General features: G+C 50.9%; 1 protein-coding gene across 1 annotated transcript; it reads right to left on the bottom strand.

The window, feature by feature from the left end:
• Positions 1–1,628: 1,628 nt before the first annotated feature.
• On the bottom strand, positions 1,629–23,208 carry LOC101945783 (angiopoietin-related protein 7-like). The gene is made up of 6 exons (XM_065587286.1): positions 23,200–23,208; positions 15,572–15,794; positions 12,122–12,259; positions 8,093–8,309; positions 4,524–4,719; positions 1,629–2,839 (listed from the first exon to the last, which is right to left on the bottom strand). The coding sequence occupies exons 1-6, from the start codon at positions 23,206–23,208 to the stop codon at positions 2,693–2,695; spliced, it is 930 nt and encodes a 309-aa protein (XP_065443358.1). The 3' UTR covers positions 1,629–2,692.

Raw genomic sequence — 23,208 nt, forward strand, 5'->3', positions numbered from 1 at the left:
AACCCATTCCAGTGCTTCACCACCCTCCTAGTGAAAAAGTTTTTCCTAATATCCAACCTAAACCTCCCCCACTGCAACTTGAGACCATTGCTCCTTGTTCTGTCATCTGCTACCACTGAGAACAGTCTAGAACCGTCCTCTTTGGAACCCCCTTTCAGGTAGTTGAAAGCAGCTATCAAATCCCCTTCATTCTTCTCTTCTGGAGACTAAACAATCCCAGTTCCCTCAGCCTCTCCTCATAAGTCATGTGCTCCAGCCCCCTAATCATTTTTGTTGCCCTCTGCTGGACTCTTTCCAATTTTTCCACATCCTTCTTGTAGTGTGGGGCCCAAAACTGGACACAGTACTCCAGATGAGGCCTCACCAATGTCGAATAGAGGGTAACGATCACATCCCTCGATCTGCTGGCAATGCCCCTACTTATACAGCCCAAAATGCCGTTAGCCTTTCACACTGTCGACTCATATCCAGCTTCTCGTCCACTGTAACCCTTAGGTCCTTTTCTGCAGAACTGCTGCCTAGCCATTCAGTCCCTAGTCTGTAGCAGTGCATGGGATTCTTCCATCCTAAGTGCAGGACTCTGCCCTTGTCCTTGATGAACCTCATCAGGTTTCTTTTGGCCCAATCCTCTAATTTGTCTAGATCCCTCTGTATCCTATCCCTACCCTCCAGCGTATCTACCACTCCTCCCAGTCACCGGTTGTTATGTGTTGGTTCCTAGGAACATCTCTTTCACAGACAGTGATCAACCCCTAACCTTCATTCTTTCTTCCAAAGGGCCTGCAGTGACAGAGCGAATCCATTTGTCTAATCACAGCCTCTCCAAATATTGTCATCTCAGCTTCAAGCAGCAGGCAGGTCGGGCAGCAGAGGGGGAGAGCATCCTTGAACGGGGGAGGGGGGACAGGCGAGCTCTGAGGCACCTTACCTAGGAGCCTCTGCCAGAATGTGGGTCCACAACCCCACTCCTTTGTTAAGCCCTTCTTTCCTGCCACCCTCCCTCCCCCTTCTGTTTAACCCCATCCTGCCCTTTCCTTCCCAATGCACCCAGCCCTACTGCATTTCCTGTGGTGGAAACCATTGCATCAGCCAAGTGCCTGAACCCTGGGCCAACATCGGCCCAAGGAAAAGCCACCCAGAAATCACTTCCAGCCTTCACCCCCATACGCCTAAAGGGTAACAGCTTCCCCCCCAAAAAACACCTCAACAGAGACCTGCCAGCCAGACTCTGTTATTAAGTAAATAAAAATCTCAGCACACTTTTCTCAAGCTCTGGCTTTCAGACCCAAACCCTTCCCCCTGGTTATGGGTCTTGCAGGTCCTGGGAATCCTTTCCCTTACCTCTCGGGGCTGGGCGCATGGTCCACAGGGAGCAGCCCCCTGCAGGATTCCCTCTTTTATAAAGCCCAGGTGCTTTCCCTTAGCCCGCAGGTATTTAAAGGGCCAGTCTCCATGTGCCCCCGTCTTTACCCACCACGAAATTATGAGAGTGAGCACAAACCCAATCCCCGCCACCCCACCCCCTTCCCCAGCAGGCTGCCTTTGAGGAAAATAGAAACCCCCCTCACCACATGTTCTCTTCCCCGAGAAGGGACAGCCACTTTGAAATGGCAGCACTGGGAGGCTTTTGATGTCTGTTTTATTTGTGGTGCAAATCCCTGAGGAAACTCAGCTACAGAAGGTCAGGGTGCCAGACACCGAGGGCAGCACTGGCTGGGGGGACATTAGCAAAACTTCCCCCCACCCTGTCTAACATACAGTTCTCTGTGTGCTGTGTACAAACAAACGATAGCAGGAACTGGGCCCCAGGAGGCAGCCGTCCCAGCTCTCCCCAGGGGAGATGAAAGCACGGCCCCATGCATTACGGAGGCAGTGGGATGCATGACGGACTTTCAGCTCCAAACCCAGGCAAGTCTCTCTTCCATAAGGAAATAGCGGAGCTCTGTCAAGCAGAGAGGTCTGTCTTTATAGCAGAGTAGGGCCATTGTGTACCACTAGAGGGCAGTGATAAACATACACCCAAGCCAGTAGATTGTGTGAGTCCCCCTAGAGCTTCCCCCTAGGTCATCGTTCGTTCTTGAGCTCACACCAAGAGCATCTGGGGTCTCCAGCCAACAATCCAGGCCTGAATCCATCCAGAGCCATCAAAGGGTGGCATCTGGATTTGGGCCGACACACCTGAGAAGCCGAAGGGGCAGCTCCACGAGCCCAGCCAGCCAAGGGCACTGTCATATGGCATGCAAGCAAATCCAGCATTCCTCCAGCAGAGGGCAGCGCTGCAGTCCCTGAAGTCACTACATGGCAGTATCTCATGAAAAGTTTAAAAACATTTAAATAATTCCCCTAAAAAATGTGATTCTCTTGGACCACAATCTTCCATCTTTGGCCTGTTCTCAGCCTTTGGTAGGTCCAGTCTAGGAGAGCGTTGAACAGTAAGATTTCGCTCAAACTGGCCTTGGTAACACAGGGCTTCACCATTTAACCACACATTGAAGGCTTTTCTTTCTTTCTTTCTCTTTCTTTCTTTCTTTGTCTTCATTCTCTCGACCCTGCCCCAAAGGCAGAAGCAGGATGATATTTTGGGGCCTCTGTGGTCTCCGGAGTCAGTCCATCTCCAGCTATAACAAGCCACTCCCGTCCCTCCCTTTCTGGAGCTGGAGATCAGCTGAGAGGAGAAACGTCCTCGGTCCCTTCATGGGGAGAGATGGGGTCGGAAGGTGCGCGGACGGATCATCATGGTGACTTTCTTCAGGGAGTAGTAATCAGTGTCTTTCCACGTGTACCACACAATGCCGTCTGGCCCCAGGATCTTGCGGTTTTTTGTGGAGTACCTGCCCCCCTGTGACAGAGAGAAGGAGAACGTGAGGCACAGGAGACACTCAGAAGTGGCAGACTAGTCATTTGAAACCAGAACCTCCAATGCACTGGGGAGTATATATCTTAGGGACCCCTGCTGCTTCAGCCATGGGGGAGTTGCTGCTCTTTACTAGTGCCGGCAGTGCATCCAGCACCGTACAAACACTCCCTGGCATATCTCCCACCAGACATTGAAGTCCTGGAAATTGGCATTCAAGATTGTTCAACCTGGATTGTTTCCACTGGATGATAATCTATTTACAGGATCAGCAATGAAAACACTCAGGCACGAAATCTGCATGAACAGAATTCAGCCGGGATTTCCCTCCCTTCCAGTGGGCACAGGCCCATCTACCCAAGAGAAAGGGTGAGGTTGCCTGGATGCAGAAGAAAGTTCTATTTTCTACTATGTCTGTAGGACAAAACAAATTAGGATTAGAGTTAGCTTGAGTTGGGTTAAAGAAATATGTATATATGTTGTAGCAAGAGGCCCTGACTAGCAAGTAGAAGGAAGGCCTTAAAAATAATGAATTATAAGGCCAAAAGAAATAAAGTAGGGAGGATGAATCGTTCAAAGACTAGCTGATGAAATAAGGAGAAATGTCTAAAAAGCAGGCCTCTGCCGGATGGGGTGACTGCAGACGGTTTTCAATAAGACAAAGAGAATGTCTCTTCAAAGGAGTCAACATAGACCTTCCCACCCCACATACCAGAGGTATTTCCTATGTGAACCCAGGTGTAATGAAAGAGCTGCCGGTCAGCCGGAAGGAGGGGAAGCAATAAGGAGAAAAGACTTTGGGAGAAAGGAGGTTGTAAATATTATCTGGATTTAGATGAACTGTCTCGGACTGTTTTTACCTGAAGTCAGTAATTGGCAACGACATCACGTTTTTGTCAAAGGGTATAAGAAGTAAACTCTTAAAGGGTTCTTTGCTAATTCCTGCCGGACCACGTTGGAGCCGACCAACATGGGTCTAAGCACTGCTGGCTTTCGCCCGTTTGTAAGTATCTTGATCAAATGCTTATAAATGTTTTGTTACTTTTTGGATGTATTGTCACGGAATCCGTGACTTCCAGGGATCTCCGCGACTTCAGCCCTCGGTGGCTAGGAGCTGCAGGGTCCTCCCGCTGCCCACCACGGCTCGGAACTCAGGGGGCCCAGCCGCCCTGCAGCTCCCAGCTGCTGCAGACGGCCGGGGGGGGGGGGGGGGGGAAACGGCAGCTCCCCATTTTGTCACACATATTTTTAGTAACAGTCATGGACAGCTCATGGGCTTCCATGAATTTTTCTTTATTGCCCGTGACCTGTCCTTGACTGTTACTAAAAATATGCATGACAAAATCTTAGCCTTCCTTATTAGTTAGGCATGTTTAGAGCAATTGTACGTGGTGCAATTGTACCATTTGGCCTTGGGATTTAATAAAGAAATTTATGGTTACATTAGTGTTTGATGGTTTCTCATATTAATATTAATAACTTCAAATATTATTAATAATTCCAGCAATGTCTTTCCAGGAAATCAAGGTATCTCGAAGCAATGCGGTAGAGCCCTGTAGAGCTGTGGTTGGGCAGGCAAAGAGGAGCTGCTATTATATGATGAACAACAGGCTCCATGCAGCCTCACACATGGTGTAGCAATGCCTATGTCCTTACGCGGCCACCGTACCTTGTAGTACACTCCATTGAGGTTGGAGAAGAAGCACTGATGATACCACCAGCCTCCGTGGGAGATCTCGGCACAGATGTTCCCCGTGTCGGGCGTGCTGAAACTCCTCTTGTTGTGGTACCAGGCAAATGAATCCTCTACTGTCCCACTGAAGCCATCCACATGCAGGCGGTAATCGTTTGCCTCATCCTCAATGCTGCAAACAAGAGGAAACAGGCTGGATTGTCTCCTGGGGGTTTCTATGGCTCCTTTCCAAGCTGGGCATTGCAAGCTTTATTCTTGCAGCGCATCCGTCTGCATCCAGTTATCTAGGCTGGGTATGCTCAGTGTAACTGCATCTTGCCAGTTCTGGGCCCAACCCCTTCTCTCCCTTGGGGAAGACGTGATTCAGCCCTGGTTTAATTCAAGCCTACTTCTCAGAGGCTTGGGGTGGGTGGCCTGAGAACCTAAAGCCATGATCAAGGACTATGGCCCAGTGCTGTTTTTGCTGTTCTTTAGACAGAGTCCCTCTAATAATGTTGTTCTGCTTCTTTGTAGAGCTGACGCCCTGTTCTTCTCTTCGACTGAGTTGGAATCTCTTGGATTATCCCCTTGGGACCGAGGGGATAGAGTGGGGAATCAACTGCTGAGCAGATTCATCCGTCTTTTTCTAAGGGTTTTGTTTTTCCAGTTTACCACCAGCTCATTTTAAATATCTCAGCCTCTGGGCTTGTCTAGATGACCCTCCCTGGGAGCTCTGACATGCTTAAGCAGAGAACATTGTAAGTTAACTAGGAAAAACCCGCTTTGAGTAGAATTATAGAATTATTGGGAGGACTAACATGCCCTCAACTAGATGGAACGAATGAGAACACCCACAGTTACATCACTGAGGATGGAGGTTTCTAAGGGCTCTGGATCTGGCCTGACACCCCCACAGGGTGTCCGGTTTTGGACCGGAACACCTGGTCAGAAAGGGATCCTGGCGGCTCTGGGGTTGGGAAGCCGCCGGCATGTCTGGCTCCTGGCCTTAGGGGCGGCCAGGGGGGTTTGCGTGCTGCCCCGCCCCACCCCCCGCCCACAGGCGAGCTCCTATTGGCTGGGTCAGGGCAGGGGAGGAACTAGCACGACTCGCGAGCGCTCAGCAGGCGGCAGTTGAGGGGTCGTGTGGCACATGCCTCTCCCACTGCTGCCCGGCCTCTTCTCCTTGCGCTTCTCATATGGCTGGGCTCGAGCTGCGGCCAACCGCGGTCTGTCTGTCGCCCCATTGCTGGCACCCAGGAGTTCCAGGTACGTGTATCCCCATCTCCGAGTGCTGGGAATGGGGCTGCATCCCTATCCCCCGTCACTGCATCCCTCCCCGTCCCATCCCCCACGCCCCCATCCCCCTCACTGCATCCCTCCCCGTCCCATCCCCCACGCCTCCATCCCCCTCACTGCATCCCTCCCCCGTTCCATCCTGTCCTGCCCCCCACACCCACCCATCCTCTCCGCCTCCCATTGCTGCCACCCCCATGTCCCTCACCCCCCACAGCCCTGCACCCCATTCACCTCCACACACTGGTGCACTCCCATTATGTCCCTATGCATTCCCTGTGTCCCCCACGTCCTCATGCAGCTGTAGCCTTCTGCCTCTCCCACCCCCCATCCTCTCTCCTTCACTGCCCTCTCTTACCCCCACCCTGTTCTCATCCTTGGCCTCTTTCCCTCCCCATCCTCGTTCCTCCACCCCCACCTTCCTCTTTTCCCCTCCAGCCCATCCTCCTCCCTTCCCGGCTGGGTGATTTAGGCAGCCCCTGGGAAAGTGTATGAAAAAGTGTCTCCGTGTAGGCAAGTGTGTGAATGCAGGCATTGTATGTGTGTAAGAGACTGTGTGTCTTTGCGTAGGGAGGTGCGTGTATTGCCGCAGGTGTGTATAACTGTGTCAATACAAGTTGCAACCTAACTCTTTGACTTTTATTCCTTTTGCTTGTGCACAAATAAAATGGATGACATAAAATATGTGTGTATTCATTTCACAACGAGTTTTTTAAAGAGAAGTGAACTCTGAAAGCAATGTATTCTTTCTGCAAAAGTGTTCTCGACTTGCAGAAGAGCCGACGTATCATACATTTCTCCCCACCTTTGTCTAGCGACATTATAAACTCTTCGTTGCAGATTCTCTGTTTTTATGTGTATGTCCAGCACCTACCACCCTGGAGCCCTGATCTTAGTTGGGGTCTCTAGGCACTAAACAACAATTGTAATATTAAATCATGTGTAAGTACATGTGTTAGTGCATGCTAGATGTGTACACATGGATACACGTGTGTATCTGCATGCTAGATGTGGGAGTCAGTTTCTACAGATTTATTTATATAGGAAGCTGGAGAGGTGCATTTCTGTGGTTGTGCTCTACGGATTTGTATTTGGGCTTCAGGAGTGGGTCTTTAATGGACCCAGTGCAGCTGTGATAATGTACGGTCCTAATTCCACACACAAAATTACAGTAACTTTAGCGAACAAAAAACATGGAGCTGGTTACGAAAAATGGGAAGAGGGGAGGGAAAGAATCATGAAAACCTTTGTGAAATTTAATTTTTTTTAAATGACCCTTTTTGACTATTTTGCTGCCAACTCTAGCGTCCTGTAACAAATAAAACCTGAACTTAGCATAGTACATCTGTCAAAACAAGAAATATGCCTGTTTGGGCCTTGCAGTGAAAATGAGCACGTGAGAGAGGGTGGGGGAGAGCAAGTGACGGAGGGAGGGGGGATGGAATGAGCTGGGGGCAGGGCCTTGGGAAGGGGCAGGGGCGGGGCCTCAAGGAAGGGGGGCAGTGGGCGGGGCAAGGGTGTTCGGTTTCCTGGAATTAGAACGTTGGCAACCCTACTCACTAAGGTCAAATGGAGTCTTTCCAATGACTCCAATAGACTTTGGAACAGCTCCATGCACCAGAGATGGGTGGACCTGCTACCAAAAAAGCATGAGCTGCCTCGGCTTCGGGGCATAAATTAACCCCCAGGGTAATGTCGGCACGGCGCTCAGGAGGTGTGATTTCCAGCTTCGGCGGGCATGCACGCACTAGCGCTGTTTGAGCTAGTATCTGTCACAGGGCAGCCACCCTGCTATTTTCAGGTGCTAGCCCAAGCAGAGCTAGCTGTGTAGGTCTGTGCATCACACCTCCCCACGGCAATGGAGGCGCCCCCTGGCGAGGGTCAGGTAGAAACTTCCCCTCTGGGCCAGTTATTCCATACTTGTCCACTAGGTGGATTCTTGCCCCTTCCTGGAATGCCTCTGGGGCTGGTCACTATTGGAAACTGGACATCAGCATGGATGGCCCTGGTCTGATCCACTGTGTTTCTACAGTATGTTCCTAAGCCAAAACGACACACACCTGACCAGGAAGTGAGGCCTTACCCTCCATGGCATTTGTTATGGGAATCAAGCAAATAGACCAGGAACTAACCAGAACTTGGGGCCAATCCCACAAGCCTTCTGGGCCCCAAACTTCCACCGATTCCAGTGGGATTTCCAGGCGCAAAGGCCTTGCAGAAGATGGCCCTTTGCCTGCAGCAGGAACCCAGGGAAGGGCACCGTGCCCTCCTACCTGAAGATCTGGTAGAAGGCATGCTTGTGCTTGTTGTTCCAGTCTTCCAAATCAATGCGGAGCGAGTAGTCCCCTTGGTTCGTCATCTTGTGAATGTTCTCGTTACCCAGCCAGAACTCGCTGTTTAAATCCCCAAAGCCGTCTTTGTACTCGTTCCACGTCCGGGTGAAGTTGACCGAGCCGTCCTGCCGCCGCTGGATGACGGTCCAACCTCCACCTGCCAAGGGGAGAGAGGCGACGCTGGTTTGAGTCTCCGATTAGCGGCCTTAGTGAGGAAGCCAACATCACCCTGAGCCAGAACCTTGACTCAGCTCCACCTTATACTGACATTGGCCGACTGGCCTGCTTGCAGAGATACCTTCAACTAACTTTGCCCGTCTTCATCCCTTGCCCCCCCCAGTCCCCAGAGGAAAGCTATTCTGCTGGTTCTGCAGCCGAGATAACTCTGCGATGTGTATCAGTGGAGAGGCTTATAGATCACAGAGATTGAGTCTGATCTGTCCTACACCAGTTCTGACGGCAACAGAGTTACTCCTCATTTACGCTGGCATAACCCAGGGCAGAATCAAGCTGATAAATTTAAAGAAAGAATGATTGAAATATACTGGAGATTCCAGCGTGTTGGTATTATTATGGATTGGTTCTACAGCACTGCAGATATGCATGTAGCAGAAACCACATTGCATGAAGCATGTGTCTCATCTAGAGAATCTCGGTGTGGTAACAGTCCAATCACGGCAGCTTAAAGGAGGGGTCTCCAATGGCTACCAATCAGGGCCAGCTCCAGGCACCAGCTTAACAAGCAGGTGCTTGGGGCGGCCAAGGGAGAGGGGCGGCACCTGCAGCAATTTGGGGGCAGCAGGTCCCTCACTCCCTCTAGGAGCAAAGGACCTGTCGCTGAACTGCCGCTGCCGATCGTGGCTTTTTTTTTCTTTTTTTTTGCTTGGGGCGGCAGAAATGCTGGAGCCGGCCCTGCTACCAATGGTGGCCTTTCTGCTTACCTCTGAGTCACTAATGGGTGAGACTGTGCTGTCTAGGACAGATACAGCGACCACATGCGGGTTTTCTTGGAGATACTGTAATGGGTCACACACTGAATATGAGTAACAATGTGATGCAGTTGTGAGAAAGGCTAATATCATTCTGGGGTGTGTTAACAGGAGTGTCACATGTAAGCAGGGCCGATTGACTCTCCTGTGGGCCCGGGGCTATTAGATTTTGTGGGGCCCTGTATACAAGTCTTTTTCCTAATTTAAAACAAAATGATCACGATTATGGCATTGAGGCTATTAACACTATACTTAAACTTGCCTTTTAATTAACATAAAGCCATTTTGTGGTTACATTTCAGTCTTAAAACACGTAGAATATAGTCAAGTTAATTCAAAATAGCCTATGTCTTACCTTAGAACAGCTGTTATATTAGTTTCTTTCCGGGAGGGAGTTTGGTGCAGGAGGGGGCTCCAGGCTGGGCCAGAGTGTCGGGGTGCAGGAGAGGGTGAGGGGTGCAGGCTCTGGGAGGGAGTTTGGTGCAGGAGGGGGCTCCAGGCTGGGCCAGAGTGTCGGGGTGCAGGAGCGGGTGAGGGGTGCAGGCTCTGGGAGGGAGTTTGGTGCAAGAGGGGGCTCCAGGCTGGGGCAGAGTGTCGGGGTGCAGGAGAGGGTGAGGGGTGCATGCTCTGGGAGGGAGTTTGGTGCAGGAGGGGGCTCCAGGCTGGGGCAGAGTGTCGGGGTGCAGGAGAGGGTGAGGGGTACAGGCTCTGGGAGGGAGTTTGGTGCAGGAGGGGATTCTGACCCGGGGCAGAGGGTTGAGGTACAGGAGTGGATGCGAGGTGCAGGCTCCAGCCGGGAGGCACTTATCACAAGCAGCTCCAGGCCGGCGGCACAGCAGGGCTCAGGCAGGCTGCCTGCATGCCGTGGCCCCACGCCGCTCCCGGAAGCGGCTGGCTGCTGAAACATCTTTGAGTGCTCCTGGGGGGAGGAGACAGCGTGTCTCTGTGCGCTGCCTGCCCCCGCAAGTACCGCCCCTGCAGCTCCCATTGGCCAGGAACCAGCCAATGGGAGCTATGGGAACAGTGCTGGGGGCAGAGGCAGCGCATGGAGCCACCTCCCCACCCCCTCTAGGGGCTGCAGAGACGTGCCAGCAGCCGTCCGCTTCCGGGAACGGCGTGGGGCCACGGCATGCAGGCAGCCTGCCTGAGCTCTGCTGTGCCGGGGCCCTCCTTAACCCGGCGCCCTGGCCTGCAGCCCCTAAAGCCCCTGCGTTAATCCGGCCCTGTATGTAAGACACAGGAGGCAACTGTCCCGGCTCTACTCAGCTTCAGTACTGTGTCCAATTCTGCAGGCCAATCTTAAAGAAAGATGTGGACAAACTGGAGAGAGTCCAGAGAAGCGCAACTAAAATGATCACTGGTTTAGAGAATCTGACCCATGAGGAAAGGTTAAAAAAACTGGGCCTGTTTAGTCTTGAGAAAAGAAGACTGGGGGGGCGGACCTGGTAACAGTCTTCAAATACGGGAAGGTCTGTTGTAAAGTGGAGATGATCAGTCGTTCTCCATGCCCACTGAAGGTAGGAAAAGAATCAGGGCTGAATCTGCAGCAAAGGAGATTTAGGTTCGATATTAGGAAAAGCTTTCTAACTGTAGGGGTAATTAAGCTCTGGAACAGGCTTCCCAGAGAGGTTGTGGGATCCCCATCACTGACGTTGTTTTAAAAACAGTTTGGACAAATCCCTGACAGGGATGGTCTAGGTTTACTTGGTCCCTCTGCCCTGCACAGGGGACTGGATTTGATGACCTCTCAAGGTCCCTTCCAGCCCTACATTTCTAAGATTCTCAGTTTATGAATGGTTTATGGATCATTGTGGGCCCGGGACTGCATGCAACTCCCTAGGCGAAGGGCTACCGCAGCTCCGCCAGGGACTGAAAACAGTGGGGAGCGGTTACGACAGTCTCGGAGATTGTACGCAGCTCCAGAGACATATTCTCCTGGGGTGGTTTGTATATACTGGTTTAGGCCAATCCCAGCAGAGAGGTCGGGGCAAAGAAAGAACTTGAGATATAAAGGCTGAGTTTGGGGGGATTTGGGGTCTTCCTTTTGATTCAACAAGCAGACAGATCTTGGGCTTTAGGAGAACCCCAACCCTTGCTGAAAGCTTGGAAAGTCTTTGGCCTACTAGGGCCCTGTAAGACTGATGGGTGAGTCCTGGTGCATGAGTGTTTAGTACGTGTGCAGAGACTTTTATTGTTTTATATGTTTTTTCGGTATTCTTTTCTGTCCTTAAAATAAATGTACCCTGCAGGGAAGAACTGTGTGCCCATTGGTAAAAACACTGCCATTGTCCGCTGAGAGAAAGCAATGCACAGGGGCTGACCCTGCGGCAGTCTGGCTTGCTGGGGATATGCCAGTGTATATAATAATAGAATCATAGAAGCGTAGGACTGGAAGGGACCTCGATAGGTCATCGAGTCCAGTCCCCTGCACTCAAGCAGGGCGAAGTAATAACTAGATCATTCCTGACAGGTGTTTGCTGTTTAAGAACAGGTACAGCCTTAAAAACCCTGGTCAGGGGGAAGAGAGATACAGGTTTCTGCCCAGGAAAGATGATGCCTGGAAGCCTGAAACCAGACAGGAAATACAGGTGCAGTTACCCTGAAAGTGTGACACTGTCCTTCCCCCGTTTAACCCAGGCACTAGACTCCAAGAGCACAAACACCATGAGCTCTTCCAGCACGGGCTGCACCAAGATGGAGAATGCATCCTTGCTTGAATAGGTCCTGGGGGCTAGAAGCACTGGCTCCACCACTGCAGCTCAATGAGACACTTCAACTGGGGTTCCTATAGCTGGTCTTCCAGAACTCCAGTAGGTGAGACTATCTCTACGAGGAAGCTGGTGCCTGGTACGTAACGTACTAGGGTGCTGTGTGCTCTAGGTACATATCCAGAGTACATAGAAGTCTGAAGTTGTGCCTTGGGCCCTGCCTCAGCCTTGTGAGAAAAGACGTTCAGGCATGCGGTCGCGTCTTACTATACCTTCCGTGTCCATTTCACACAGCACTTCTATTGGCATCCCACCGACAGAGGGCATAATGCTGTAGACCCCAGACCTCCGGATCCCGTTGTAGTAAATGGAAGCACAGTCTATCGGGCAGTTCTTTGCGTGCTTCACGTCTAAGACAGGAAACAGAGAGACACGGTTTAATAGTCAGCTCATAGAAGGGAGGACTTGTTCGGCTGAACTCAACCAAAAATGTTGAGTTCCGGATGTAGATCAGAGCTTAAGACTTTTGAGGTCTGAGCTCCGTTTTACTCTGGCAAAATGTAAGTTCTGGGATTCCTCATGGACTGAGGGGTAGTTCCTTGGCATTTATTTCATTTTATTTTATCCATTGGGGCATCTTAAAATGGGGGCAAGACTGATTTTCACAGACAAACCTCTATCCATTGCACAGAGCACAGGGGAAGCGAGTTTGAACCAGAACCCTGGAGCCACACTCAACCACAATTTCAGGACATTTGGACTAAATCTGGATGCTAACCAGAACTGTGTGGCTAGGAACTGTCTCTGAGCTGGAAGTGGAAACCCCTGCGCTTGGGCAGATTGGATTCACAGCTGATTTTGGATATAAAATTCACAGCTCAGGCCCATCTCGACTAGCGCAGACCTCCATGCACTCGTTAGAATGACACGCTCTTTGTTTTTAAATTAAAGCTTCTTTGCCGTTTAAGTGAAGGTGGTAATGGTAAGAGTTTTGCTGAGCCCAAAGTTCTGCTGGGCTCTTCCCTTCCGACACTGGGAGCAAATGATCGAGTCCCTGTTTCCATTCTCCAAAGGTGGCCAGCGCTGGAGGCTTCAGAGAAAGATGTCAAACCTCCCATAATGCACCTTACATTGCTAGGCTTTGATACTCTTAGCTTAAAGGTGTACGGACACGTGGCCAAACCCTAGCATCCTTAGTCACACCTCGGGGCGGCGGAAGCTTCCTAACAGCGGGGGGGACCACCGGCGCCCAAACCGTGGCCCCACCCCCTGTGCCACCCCTTCCCCCTGAGGCCCCAACCTTGCACCGTCCCTTCCCCCAAGGCCCCTCCCCCATACCATCCCTTTTCCCTGAGCCTCCACCCCTGTGCTGCCCCTTCTCCGAGACCCCACCCTCACACTGTCCCTTCCTCTGAGGCCCCCCTCCTCACACCGCCCCTTCCCCCGCCAAGGCCCTGTCCCCTCCCACCTGTCGCTCATCCTTATGGCTGGTAAAAAGCAGGAGGGCCATGGCCCCCAACCCCCCAATTCCAGCACCCCTGCCTCCCGCTAGGGGGTTGGGACACAAGTTGTGTCAGAGCCCGTGTCTACACTCCAGTGTTGACATACCCAAAGAGGGTTTGCCTGAGGAAAGACTGAGTGAAAGCTGAGGAAGCTCATCAGTGAGAACAATTCCCACCCACACAAATTCTCTAAAGAGCTTTGCGGAGAAAGGCGGAAGGAGCAGGGGACTAATGAGAGAGATAAACCAGAGATAAACTTCCTCTTATCCATGCTACACCAGCCCAAACCCCAGCTGACCCTAATACCAAACCAGAAGCATTGCCCAGTTTGTGGAATTGAAAGGGTTATAAAAAGTAAATTGCCATTTTTTTTCCATGCGGGAAGAGCGAGGGATGAGGTCACAACTCTGGCAACCAATGAAAGTACATTGGGAAAGGAGGAATGGGCGTTTCAACATTCCAAGCCACCAATTAGATTGCCCATTTGCTTTGAGGTCTCCCATTGGCTGTGGGAAGTGGGGACAGAATGGAGAAGCACCCAATCAAGGCCACTGTTTGGGGACTGGTCTCTGAGTTCCATTGGACTATTTCTGGCCAGCTGATCCGGCAACGCTGCTAAAGGGAACCCTGTGAGAATAGCATGTAAGGAAATCTCACAGGGGAGACACCCTGGGTCTAGTTTCTGCTGCCCAGTGAGGGCATTACCACCAGCACCAGTTCTCCTTTTTCCAGCAGGCCATGTATTCTTCCAAAGAGAAATTATTTATGTGTACCTGGTGGGTAGAGGAATTGGAGCCAAGCTATCATGGTATCTAAGGCTGAGAGAGCTGGCTTCATTTAAAACAAGGATGATGGAAAACAATTAGACTGGTTGGCTCATAGGCTCAGTAACCAACTAATGCGCCTTTCCTCCCGACGTCACTGGCTCAAATCGGATTCAGGTTGGTAGGTGAAAGGCATTAACAAATCAGGCCTGTTGATCAGCGTGTGTAGAAGAAGTCATTGGGTTCAGCCTGCTTCTTACTGGATAAGTATCCACATCTCAGAAACCACCGTCATGCGTCCTTTTCAGTCTTACGACAGAGGGCAAGAACTGAACGGCCGAGAAACCAGATCAGCGTGTCCTCCTGACTTCTAGAGCGGAGTGCTCCAGGTCAGGGCAGTGGCGAGGAGCTGGCGGAAATGTTTTAATCCCAACAGCTTTTCGGTGAAAAATGGGTTTTCGACCAAACTCAGCATTTTTTATTTTTGGTTGAAATTTTCCTCTTTTTCTAAAAAAACAAACCGAAAACCTTTTGGTAAAAAAATTTCAGTTCTTGGTTAAAAAAAACAACCAAACAAAAAAAAAAACACCTCAGGTTTTGCTAAAAAAAAAAAAAAAATCGGTTTGGGTTTTCAAAAATTGTACCCAAAATGATTTTTTTTAAACCAAAAACTTTCATTTTTCAATGAAAAAAAATGGGAAAATTTCAAGAAGAGAGAAAAAGTTTCCATGAAAATTAATTGACCTTTTGGGCCCAGCTCTAATTGTGGCCCATTGGGCATGAGGGGCTTGGGACACCTGCCTCCTGGTGCGGGCATATCGCCAGCATCAAGAAGACTTCAGGGTCATCTTTTCAGAGGCTCTGAGAACATGAAGCCCCAGGTGCAGCCTGTCGGTTCCGCAGGTGCTCAGTAATTCTGACAATCCCAGCCCAGGGGGCCTCAAATTGGACACCCAAAATCTAATTCTGAAACGTTTGGCCTAAAAACGGCGTGAAAGTCCATGAAATGCAACGACATAGTCTAGTCTTATTTTTTACTATTAGCATTTAAGGCATCAGGCCCGATCGCCGATTGTGCTGAGCACGGTACAGCTACATAACAAAAAGATGGCCTGGCTTCCTGCCAATCGAAATTATTTGGGACTTTCACCCCTCTTCATCATACAGGGGAAGGTTCCCTCTCATCTCTGCACTGCAACTGGAGGTGTGACTACGACACATGTAGCCAGACCTGAGCTAGCTTTCATCGTGCTAACTAGCTCTGGCACCAATAGCAGTGACACTGCAGCAGCTCGCTAGCTCGGGCCAGCCACTCAAGTACATACCCAGGATGGGGTTGTAAGCTCACGCTGCGGCCCATTCGGCCCCAGCTTTCAGTGCTAGTGCTAGCTAGACCAGGTGTCTAGTCTGGATTCTAGCCCCTCACCCCCAGCCCAGCCCAGGTATTCCCCATCACCTGGATGGTGCATCTCCTGCTGCGACCTCATCTCGGCAGGAACGAGGCAGCCGGGGTTGCGCCGGGCCCACTCAGTCAGCAGGGAGATGTTGTGGATCTGGGCCTGCATGTCGTAGAGCAGCGTGGCTTGGATGTGCTGCAGCGTGCTGGCCTCGTTGTAACGCTGCTCCAGCTCCTGGACCCGCTGCTCCACCGTGGAGTTCCGGCTGTTCTTCTCCTCATGCTTCAGGGGAGCCAAGAAACCAAAGGAGAATTAGCTGCAGGCAGGGCGGAGGGTTCGGCTTCGTGGGGGATGCCACAGGAGATAACAGTGCAAAGGACAATGTGGGCCAGTGGGCTGGAAACCAGCTGACAGCCAGCGCGGAGCCGAGAACACCAGGGAACGGCAGGTGCGTTCTGCACCAGCCTTCTAAACAGAGCTAGGGGGCAACCCCGGGTAGCAGCCTGTTCTCTAAGTGACAGTACATCCTAAGGGAAAGGCTGTTCACCCCTGGCCAGACTGCGATGGAAACAGCCATCCCGGCCACAGCTACTCCTGGGTCTTCAGAAAGCAGCTGTCAGGAATACTAATAATAATCTCATAAGTAAGCTGGAGACATGCAGGGATGGAACTACCATTAAGTGGATACATAATTGGTTAAGCAACCATAGAGAGTAACTACTAATGGAATGATGTCAGATTGGAGGGAGGTCTCAAGTGGGGTTCCACAGGGATCTGTTCTGGGTCCAGTGTTGTTTATCATTTTTATTACTGACTTGGATGTAGGACTAGAGAGCGTACTGATCACGTTTGCAGATGGCACAAAGCTATAGGGGGTTGCCAATACTTGGGAGGCTAGAGCTAAGATTCAGAGGGATCTTGATACGTTGGAGAACTGGGCTATAGACAACAAAATGAAATTCAACAAAGTAAAATGGAGGGTGCATAGGCGCCGACTCCGTGGGTGCTCCGGGGCTGGAGCACCCACGGAAAAAAATTGGTGGGTGCTCAGCTCCCTGCCCCGCCCCACCCCCCCGCTCCAGCTTTCCTCCGCGAGCACGCCACCGGGTCCTGCTTCTCCCCCCTCCCTCCCAGTGCTTGCACCGCGAAACAGCTGATTTGCAGGGCAGGGAGGGAGGGGGGAGGCAGGGGAACGCGGCGCGCTGGGGGAAGAGGCGGGGCCGAGGTGGGGATTTGGGGAAGGGATTCAATAGGGGCAGGGAAGGGGCTGAGTTAGGGCGGGGACTTTGGGTATGGGATTGGAATTGGGGCGGGGCCAGGGGCGGGGAAAGGGTGGAGTTGGGGCGGGGCTGGGGGCGGGGAAAGGGGCGGGGGCACGGGCACCCACCGGCACCGGAGAAAGTTGGTGCCTATGGTAGGGTGCTACACATTAGGAAGAAAAACCAACTGCACAAATACAGACTGGGGGATAACTGGCTTGGCAGCAGCACTGCTGAGAAAGAGCTGGGAGTTGTGGTGGATCACAACCTCAGTAGGGGTCAGCAACGCGATGCTGTTGCAAAAAAAGGAAACAATTTTAGGTTGTATGAACAGAGGCATAACGTGCAAGTCACGGGAGGTGGTAGAACTGCTCTACTCAGATCTGGTCAGGCCTCAGCTGGAGAACTGTGTCCAGTTTTGGTCACCAATGTAGAGAAAGGATGTAGAGACACTGGAAAGGATCCAGAGGTGAGCGACAAAGATGATCAAAGGGACAAAACGCAAGGCATGTGAGCAAAGGCTGACGGATCTGGGTATGTTTAGTTTGGAGAAGCGGAGATTGTGGGGGACATGATAGCAGTCTTCAAATATTTTAAAGGCTCCCATAGAAAAGATGAAGAAAAGCTGTTCTCTCTCGCCACAGAGGCCAGGGCGAGAGGCAGTGGGTTCAAACTCCAGCAGAGCAGATTTAGATTAAATCTCAGGAAAAACGTCCTCACTCTAAGAACAGCAGGACACTGGAGCAGACGCCTGGGGAGGTTGTGGAAGCTCCTTCACTGGAGGTTTTCAAAAGGAGGCTGGAGCCATCTGCCTTGGATGGTTTAGACACAACAAATCCTGTGTCTTGGCTGGGGGTTAGACTAGATGACCCTTGCGGTCCCCTTCTAGCCCTCTGATCCTGTGATTCTCTGACTCGATAACGTTACTGCTTTTGGCCTGAGCAGCTAGCCAAAAGTTTGCGGTCTAGTAGCTTGTTCCAGCTGGGAGTAGAAGCTAGTGTTAGGTGCTAGGTGTTTCTCTGATGCAGTTTTGTTTATTTACAAAGAACAGACACAGCGCTGTGTCTTAGCTAGAAGGATCCAAGAACAAGCAGAGCAATTTGTTAGCTTTCAGCCCCAAGCCAACAGACCCAAACACTCTCACTGGCTTTTTCCAGGGTCACACCTGGGCTACTGCTGGGCTTTCTTGCCTTTTGCTTCTGCCTCTCTGTTCTTGTCTGTCCTCAGTTTCGGTGTATTCGCTCTTTTCTCCCCTCCCCCCACCTACCCAAAACAATACTAAGCCAAAAACTCCTGGGCAGGTTCGCACACACCTTTTGTCTCAGTTGGTGGCTCATACTTACAGATATGTTAATTGAAGGGTGAGTTCACACCTATCTATCTCAATGGGGTTTTAGCTCAACCCGTAACAAGGTTTCACTCGGCTCATAGCAATAATAATACCAAGCTCTTACATATTTCATCTGTAGATCTCAAAGCACTTTATGAAGGTCAGTATCACCATCCCCATTTTACAAAGGGGGAAACTGAGGCACAGAGAGGTGAAATTGACTTGCCCAAGATCACCCAGCAGAGCTGAGACTAGAACTAAGGTCACCTGAGTCTTAGTCCCGTGCTCAATCCAGTAAGCTACACTGCACAAAGATCAGGGGGTAGCCGTGTTAGTCTGTATCTACAAAAACAACAAGGAGTCTGGTGGCACCTTAAAGACTAACAGATTTATTTGGGCATAAGCTTTCGTGGGTAAAAACCTCACTTCTTCGGATGCATCTGAAGAAGTGAGGTTTTTACCCACGAAAGCTTATGCCCAAATAAATCTGTTAGTCTTTAAGGTGCCACCAGACTCCTTGTTGTTACTGCACAAAGATGTAGCCAGACCCCACGTTATGAACTTGGGTAATGACTGGCAGATATACTGCCTCAATCAAGGGTGCCAATATAACCTCTGGCATCGTGTCCAGTTGTTTTCCCAATTTACTTCCATCACCCCCATGCGATCTTCAGTGAGCTCGCTTCCAATCTCCATCAGAAGTTGGCCTCATAATGCACCTGCACCAGTGTTTAATAATGTTGGGAGCCCTAGTGTAGACAAGGATGCTGCAGCAGCCAGTATTTTTAACACCGCATCAATCAGAGTTACTTGTTTTAACTGGCTACTGAAACAGTGGTCAGTACGGTTTGTTCTTGTCTGAACTTGCAGCTAAACTGTGTGTGGCTGCATCCATTGCTGACGTCCATCAGCAGCCCAGTGGATATGTTCCTAGGGCAATCTCCTACGGGTCCAGTCCTGGAAGGTGCGAAGTGCTTTCAATGCACATTGACATCAATGACAGCTGACGGTATTCAGGACCTTAGAGCGTTGGGTTTGGAAGGAATATTGATGCTAAGAGGCACTTGGATATGCGGTGACAGAAAAATATCATATTGCCTCTATATAAATCTATGGAACGCCCACATGTTCAATACCACGTGCAGATGCAGTTGTCCCATCTCAAAAAAGATGTATTGGAATTGGAAAAGGTTCAGAAAAGGGCAGCAAAAATGATTAGGCAGAAAAGGGAACAGCTTCCATATGAGGCGAGATTAATAAGACTGGGACATTTCAGCTTGGAAAAGAGACGACTAATGGGGGATAAGATGGAGGTCTATAAAATCATGACTGGTGTGGAGAAAGTAAATAAGGAAGTGTTATTTACCCTTTCACATAACAATGAACTAGGGGTCACCCAATGAAATTAATAAGCAGCAGGTTTAAAACAAACAAAAGAAAGTATTTCTTCACACAATGCACAGTCATCCTGTGGAACTCCTTGCCAGAGGATGTTGTGAAGGCCAAGATTATAACAGGGTTCAAAAAGGAACTAGATAAGTTCATGGAGGATAGGTCCATCAATGGCTATTAGCCAGGAATGGTGTGCCTAGCCTCTGTTTGCCGGAAGCTGGGAATGGACGACATGGGATGGATCACTGGATGATTACCGGTTCTGTTCATTCCCTCTGGGGCACCTGGCATTGGCCACTGTCAGAAGACAGGATACTGAGCTAGATGGACCTTTCGTCTGACCCAGTATGGCCATTCTTATGTGTCACCTTACCAATGAGTAACAGCAAGTACTAGACCTGCCTGTGTTCTCCACTCCCCATGACCACCCTCTCCTGCTCCTGTGATTCTTGAGACTTATATCAACAGTCACCCATGCCTGAAGTCTGCGAATGGGACTTCTTGATATGCAAACCTGTTACAAAGACTTTGATTTGACCAAGAAACACATCCATCAGGGATGCATGGAAAGCAGCACTTGATCGCCTGGAGTTGTTCATCAAATGTTCTTTTATCATTTTCCTGAATGAGTCCATTTGAGAGCGTAGTGATTGTCTGGTTTCACCCACATAGTTGTTGTTGGGGCATTTAGTGCACTGGCTGAGGTACACCACATGTGGTGATTGGCATGTGCAGGAACCATGGATCTTGAAAGGATCCTGGAACCCTACAGAGAACTGTATACAAGAAACCCACGGATCACCACACCTATCTTCATAGATCCAGTAACCACCCCAAACACATCGAGCAGTCAGTTATCTAAAGCCCGACCCTCTGATACCACAGAATATGCTCCGAGGAGAAAGTCCGAGATATACATTTTAACACACGCTAAACCACCTTCACCAAACAAGGACACTCCACCAGAGAAGTAGATCACATCATGGAATGGGCCATTCAAATACCCCGAGAGAACCTGCTTCAATATAGAAATAAAACCCACTCTGACTGCACACCCCTAGTTGTCACCTACCATCCCACACTGGAACCCATATGGGGTATCATCAAACAGCTACAGTCATACTCGATAGGGACCTTATCCTGAACCCCCCTTCCCCTTCTGGCCTTCAAACAACCCCTCAGTCTCGCCAAGCTCATCAACAGAAGCAAGCTCCCCACAGACCAGGACACACCAACTCAAACCGGCACCAGACCCTGCCAGAACTACAGACGCCAAACCTGCAGACATACCTCCACTGCTGCAATGACCAACACCCTCCACAAAACACCTGTCAAGATCCATGGGTTTGACACACATGCCTATCACAAGATGTGGCGTATCTCACCCAGTGCACTAAATGCCCCAATAGCAACTATGTGGTTGAAACGAGACAGTCCCTGCACTATTGCCCGTGGGTGAACCCTTTTCACAAAGCGATCACTCTATATCTGACCTCTCAGTCCTCAACCTCAAAGGAAACCCGCACAACACATTCAAAAGACCAGCCTGGGAGCTGAACTTCATAACTTTGCTAGACACTAAAAAGCATGTGTGAGGCAGCAGGGAGTGGGAAGTACCGACCTGGGAATGTTGCAGGGGAGTTTTCTGAGACTGTGTGTGGGATGGGAGACTTTCCTTGAGGGAAGATACCTGAGCATATAACATGAGAGCCCGGGGGGGGGTTGGGGCCAGGTGACACGTTCTGCCCGGGAAACTGGACAAAGGCTGGAGGAGGAATCAGGGGGAGGGGTGTGAGACAGCTGGAGGGGGTTTCAGTTTGGAGCTGGCTGGGGAAACGGAGGGAGCCCCAGGACTGGGGTCTAAGCTCTCTGTCCCCCAGAAGGACTTGACTGAGGGGTCCTGGTTGTACCTACACACTCTGTTTGGGACTGTGTTCCTGTCATCCAATAAACCTTCCATTTTACTGGCTGGCTGAGAGTCACGGCGAAGCGCAGGAAGTGGGGGTGCAGGACCCTGACTCCCCCACACTCCGTGACAGCCTGGGCTTAATAAAGACGCTGGGTTTATGGCTTATTACAACAATCTGTAACTCACTAACCCCCTCTTTCGTCCTATGACTATGAGGGAGTTAACAGGCCACGGCACCTCAAATGGCCCCTTAGAATATGTGCTAACTGCTTGGGCTAAACTATCTGTTTGGTCCTGTATTCAGCTGCGACACGCTCAGCCGAAGAAGAGCTCTGTGGCGCTCTCTCACCAACCGAAGCTGGTCTCATAAAAACCCTATATAGCTGCAGCTCCTGCATGTACCTGACTTATCTTGTCCTCCGCAGCGGAAGGACACCCTTAGTCACTTGTGCTACACCTACACCCTTTGTCCACCAGATGGCACTGCTGTCGTTAAAATTACGTCCACTGTCAGAGCCATCTTTAAAAAAAAAAATCTATCAACAGCCCCTGAAAACTGTTCTGTTTCGTAAAATGCAGCTTCTTGAGCGGGCGCTCTGTAACGCCAATTCGGGGCGCTGAAACGGGGGGAGCCAAGGGGCCAGGGCCTGTCCACTTTTCGCCATGGGCCTTCCCTTCTTCCCCCCGAGGTCCCATCAGCCACCGAGGCCGGAAGCTGGAACCCAGCCTGGGTAAGAGTGGCCCGGGGAGCTGTGGGGAGCCATGGACCTTCTGCATGCTCGGGGTGAGGATGGGGGCCAAAAGCAACCCCAGCCCGTGTCCTCACCCCCTGGGTTCCCCATCCAGGGCAGCTCTTACCATGGCCCTGCTGAAGCTGTTTGGCCCCCAAGGCCCCGCCCCCAGGCCAGGCCGAAAACTGGAGTTGAGTTGGGGTAAGAGTCGCGCGGGCAGCTGTGGGGAGCCACAGATCCTCCAGGTGAGGGGCCCAGGGAACAGAGACACTGGCCGGGGACTGCTCTCAGGCCCCCCAACCCCGAGCCAGTGGAGGGTCCGCAGCTCCCCAGCCTGGCTCCGGCTTCTGGCTTGGCCGGGGAGTGGGGTCTCGGGGGAAGAGGCAGGGCAGGGCCATGGAGGGGGCAAGGCCCCATGACCCCCTCACTTTTATGAAGAATCCATCTCCCCTGACTCCAGTCCTCTGCTTTTGTTATCACTGTGATTAGATGTTGATAGATGTTTGGCTGTGTGTGTGTGTGTGGGGGGGGGTTGTGTGCCACCCCCAGCCCTACACAGACAGCTGGCACACAAGACCTCGAGCAAACCACCCAATGACCACAAGATCCGTTAAGGGATGAAGGCTGGGTTTATTGTCAATGAAGCATGGTACTAGTATCCCACAGACTTTACCGGACCACCAATACATATATGCCTGTAACAATGGACCACTCAGTGAAGGCAGGACTTTCTGTTCCTCCCTAGGCCAGACATAAGAACATAAGAACAGCCACACTGGGTCAGACCAAAGATCCATCTAGCCCAGTGTCCTGTCTTCTGACAGTGACCAATGCCAGGTGCCCCAGAGGGAATGAACAGAACAGGGAATCATCAAGTGATCCATCCCCTGTCACTCATTCCCAGCTTCTGGCAAACAGAGGCTAGGGACACCATCCCTGCCCATCCCCCAAAGATACTCCCTCTGAGATACATCTTTATATCCTCATACAAACAGGTTAGTACTGCCCCCCCTGACATAGTTACTGTAGTTACTGCTCCCTGATGTGGCTAGTTATCACTCATTACCTTGTACAT

The sequence above is a fragment of the Chrysemys picta genome, chromosome 3, assembly GCF_011386835.1.
Source record: "Chrysemys picta bellii isolate R12L10 chromosome 3, ASM1138683v2, whole genome shotgun sequence".
In the NCBI taxonomy this organism is placed as follows: domain Eukaryota; kingdom Metazoa; phylum Chordata; order Testudines; family Emydidae; genus Chrysemys; species Chrysemys picta.

What these genes read in the sequence shown, in the direction of transcription:
- LOC101945783 (XM_065587286.1), bottom strand. An exon ending in GTGTGAAATGGACACGGAAG is followed by an intron (nt 8,310 to 12,121) that starts GTATAGTAAGAC and finishes TCCCCTTGGCAG; the next exon opens with GTGGAGGTTGGACCGTCATC. An exon ending in GCCTTCTACCAGATCTTCAG is followed by an intron (nt 4,720 to 8,092) that starts GTAGGAGGGCAC and finishes TCTTGTTTGCAG; the next exon opens with CATTGAGGATGAGGCAAACG.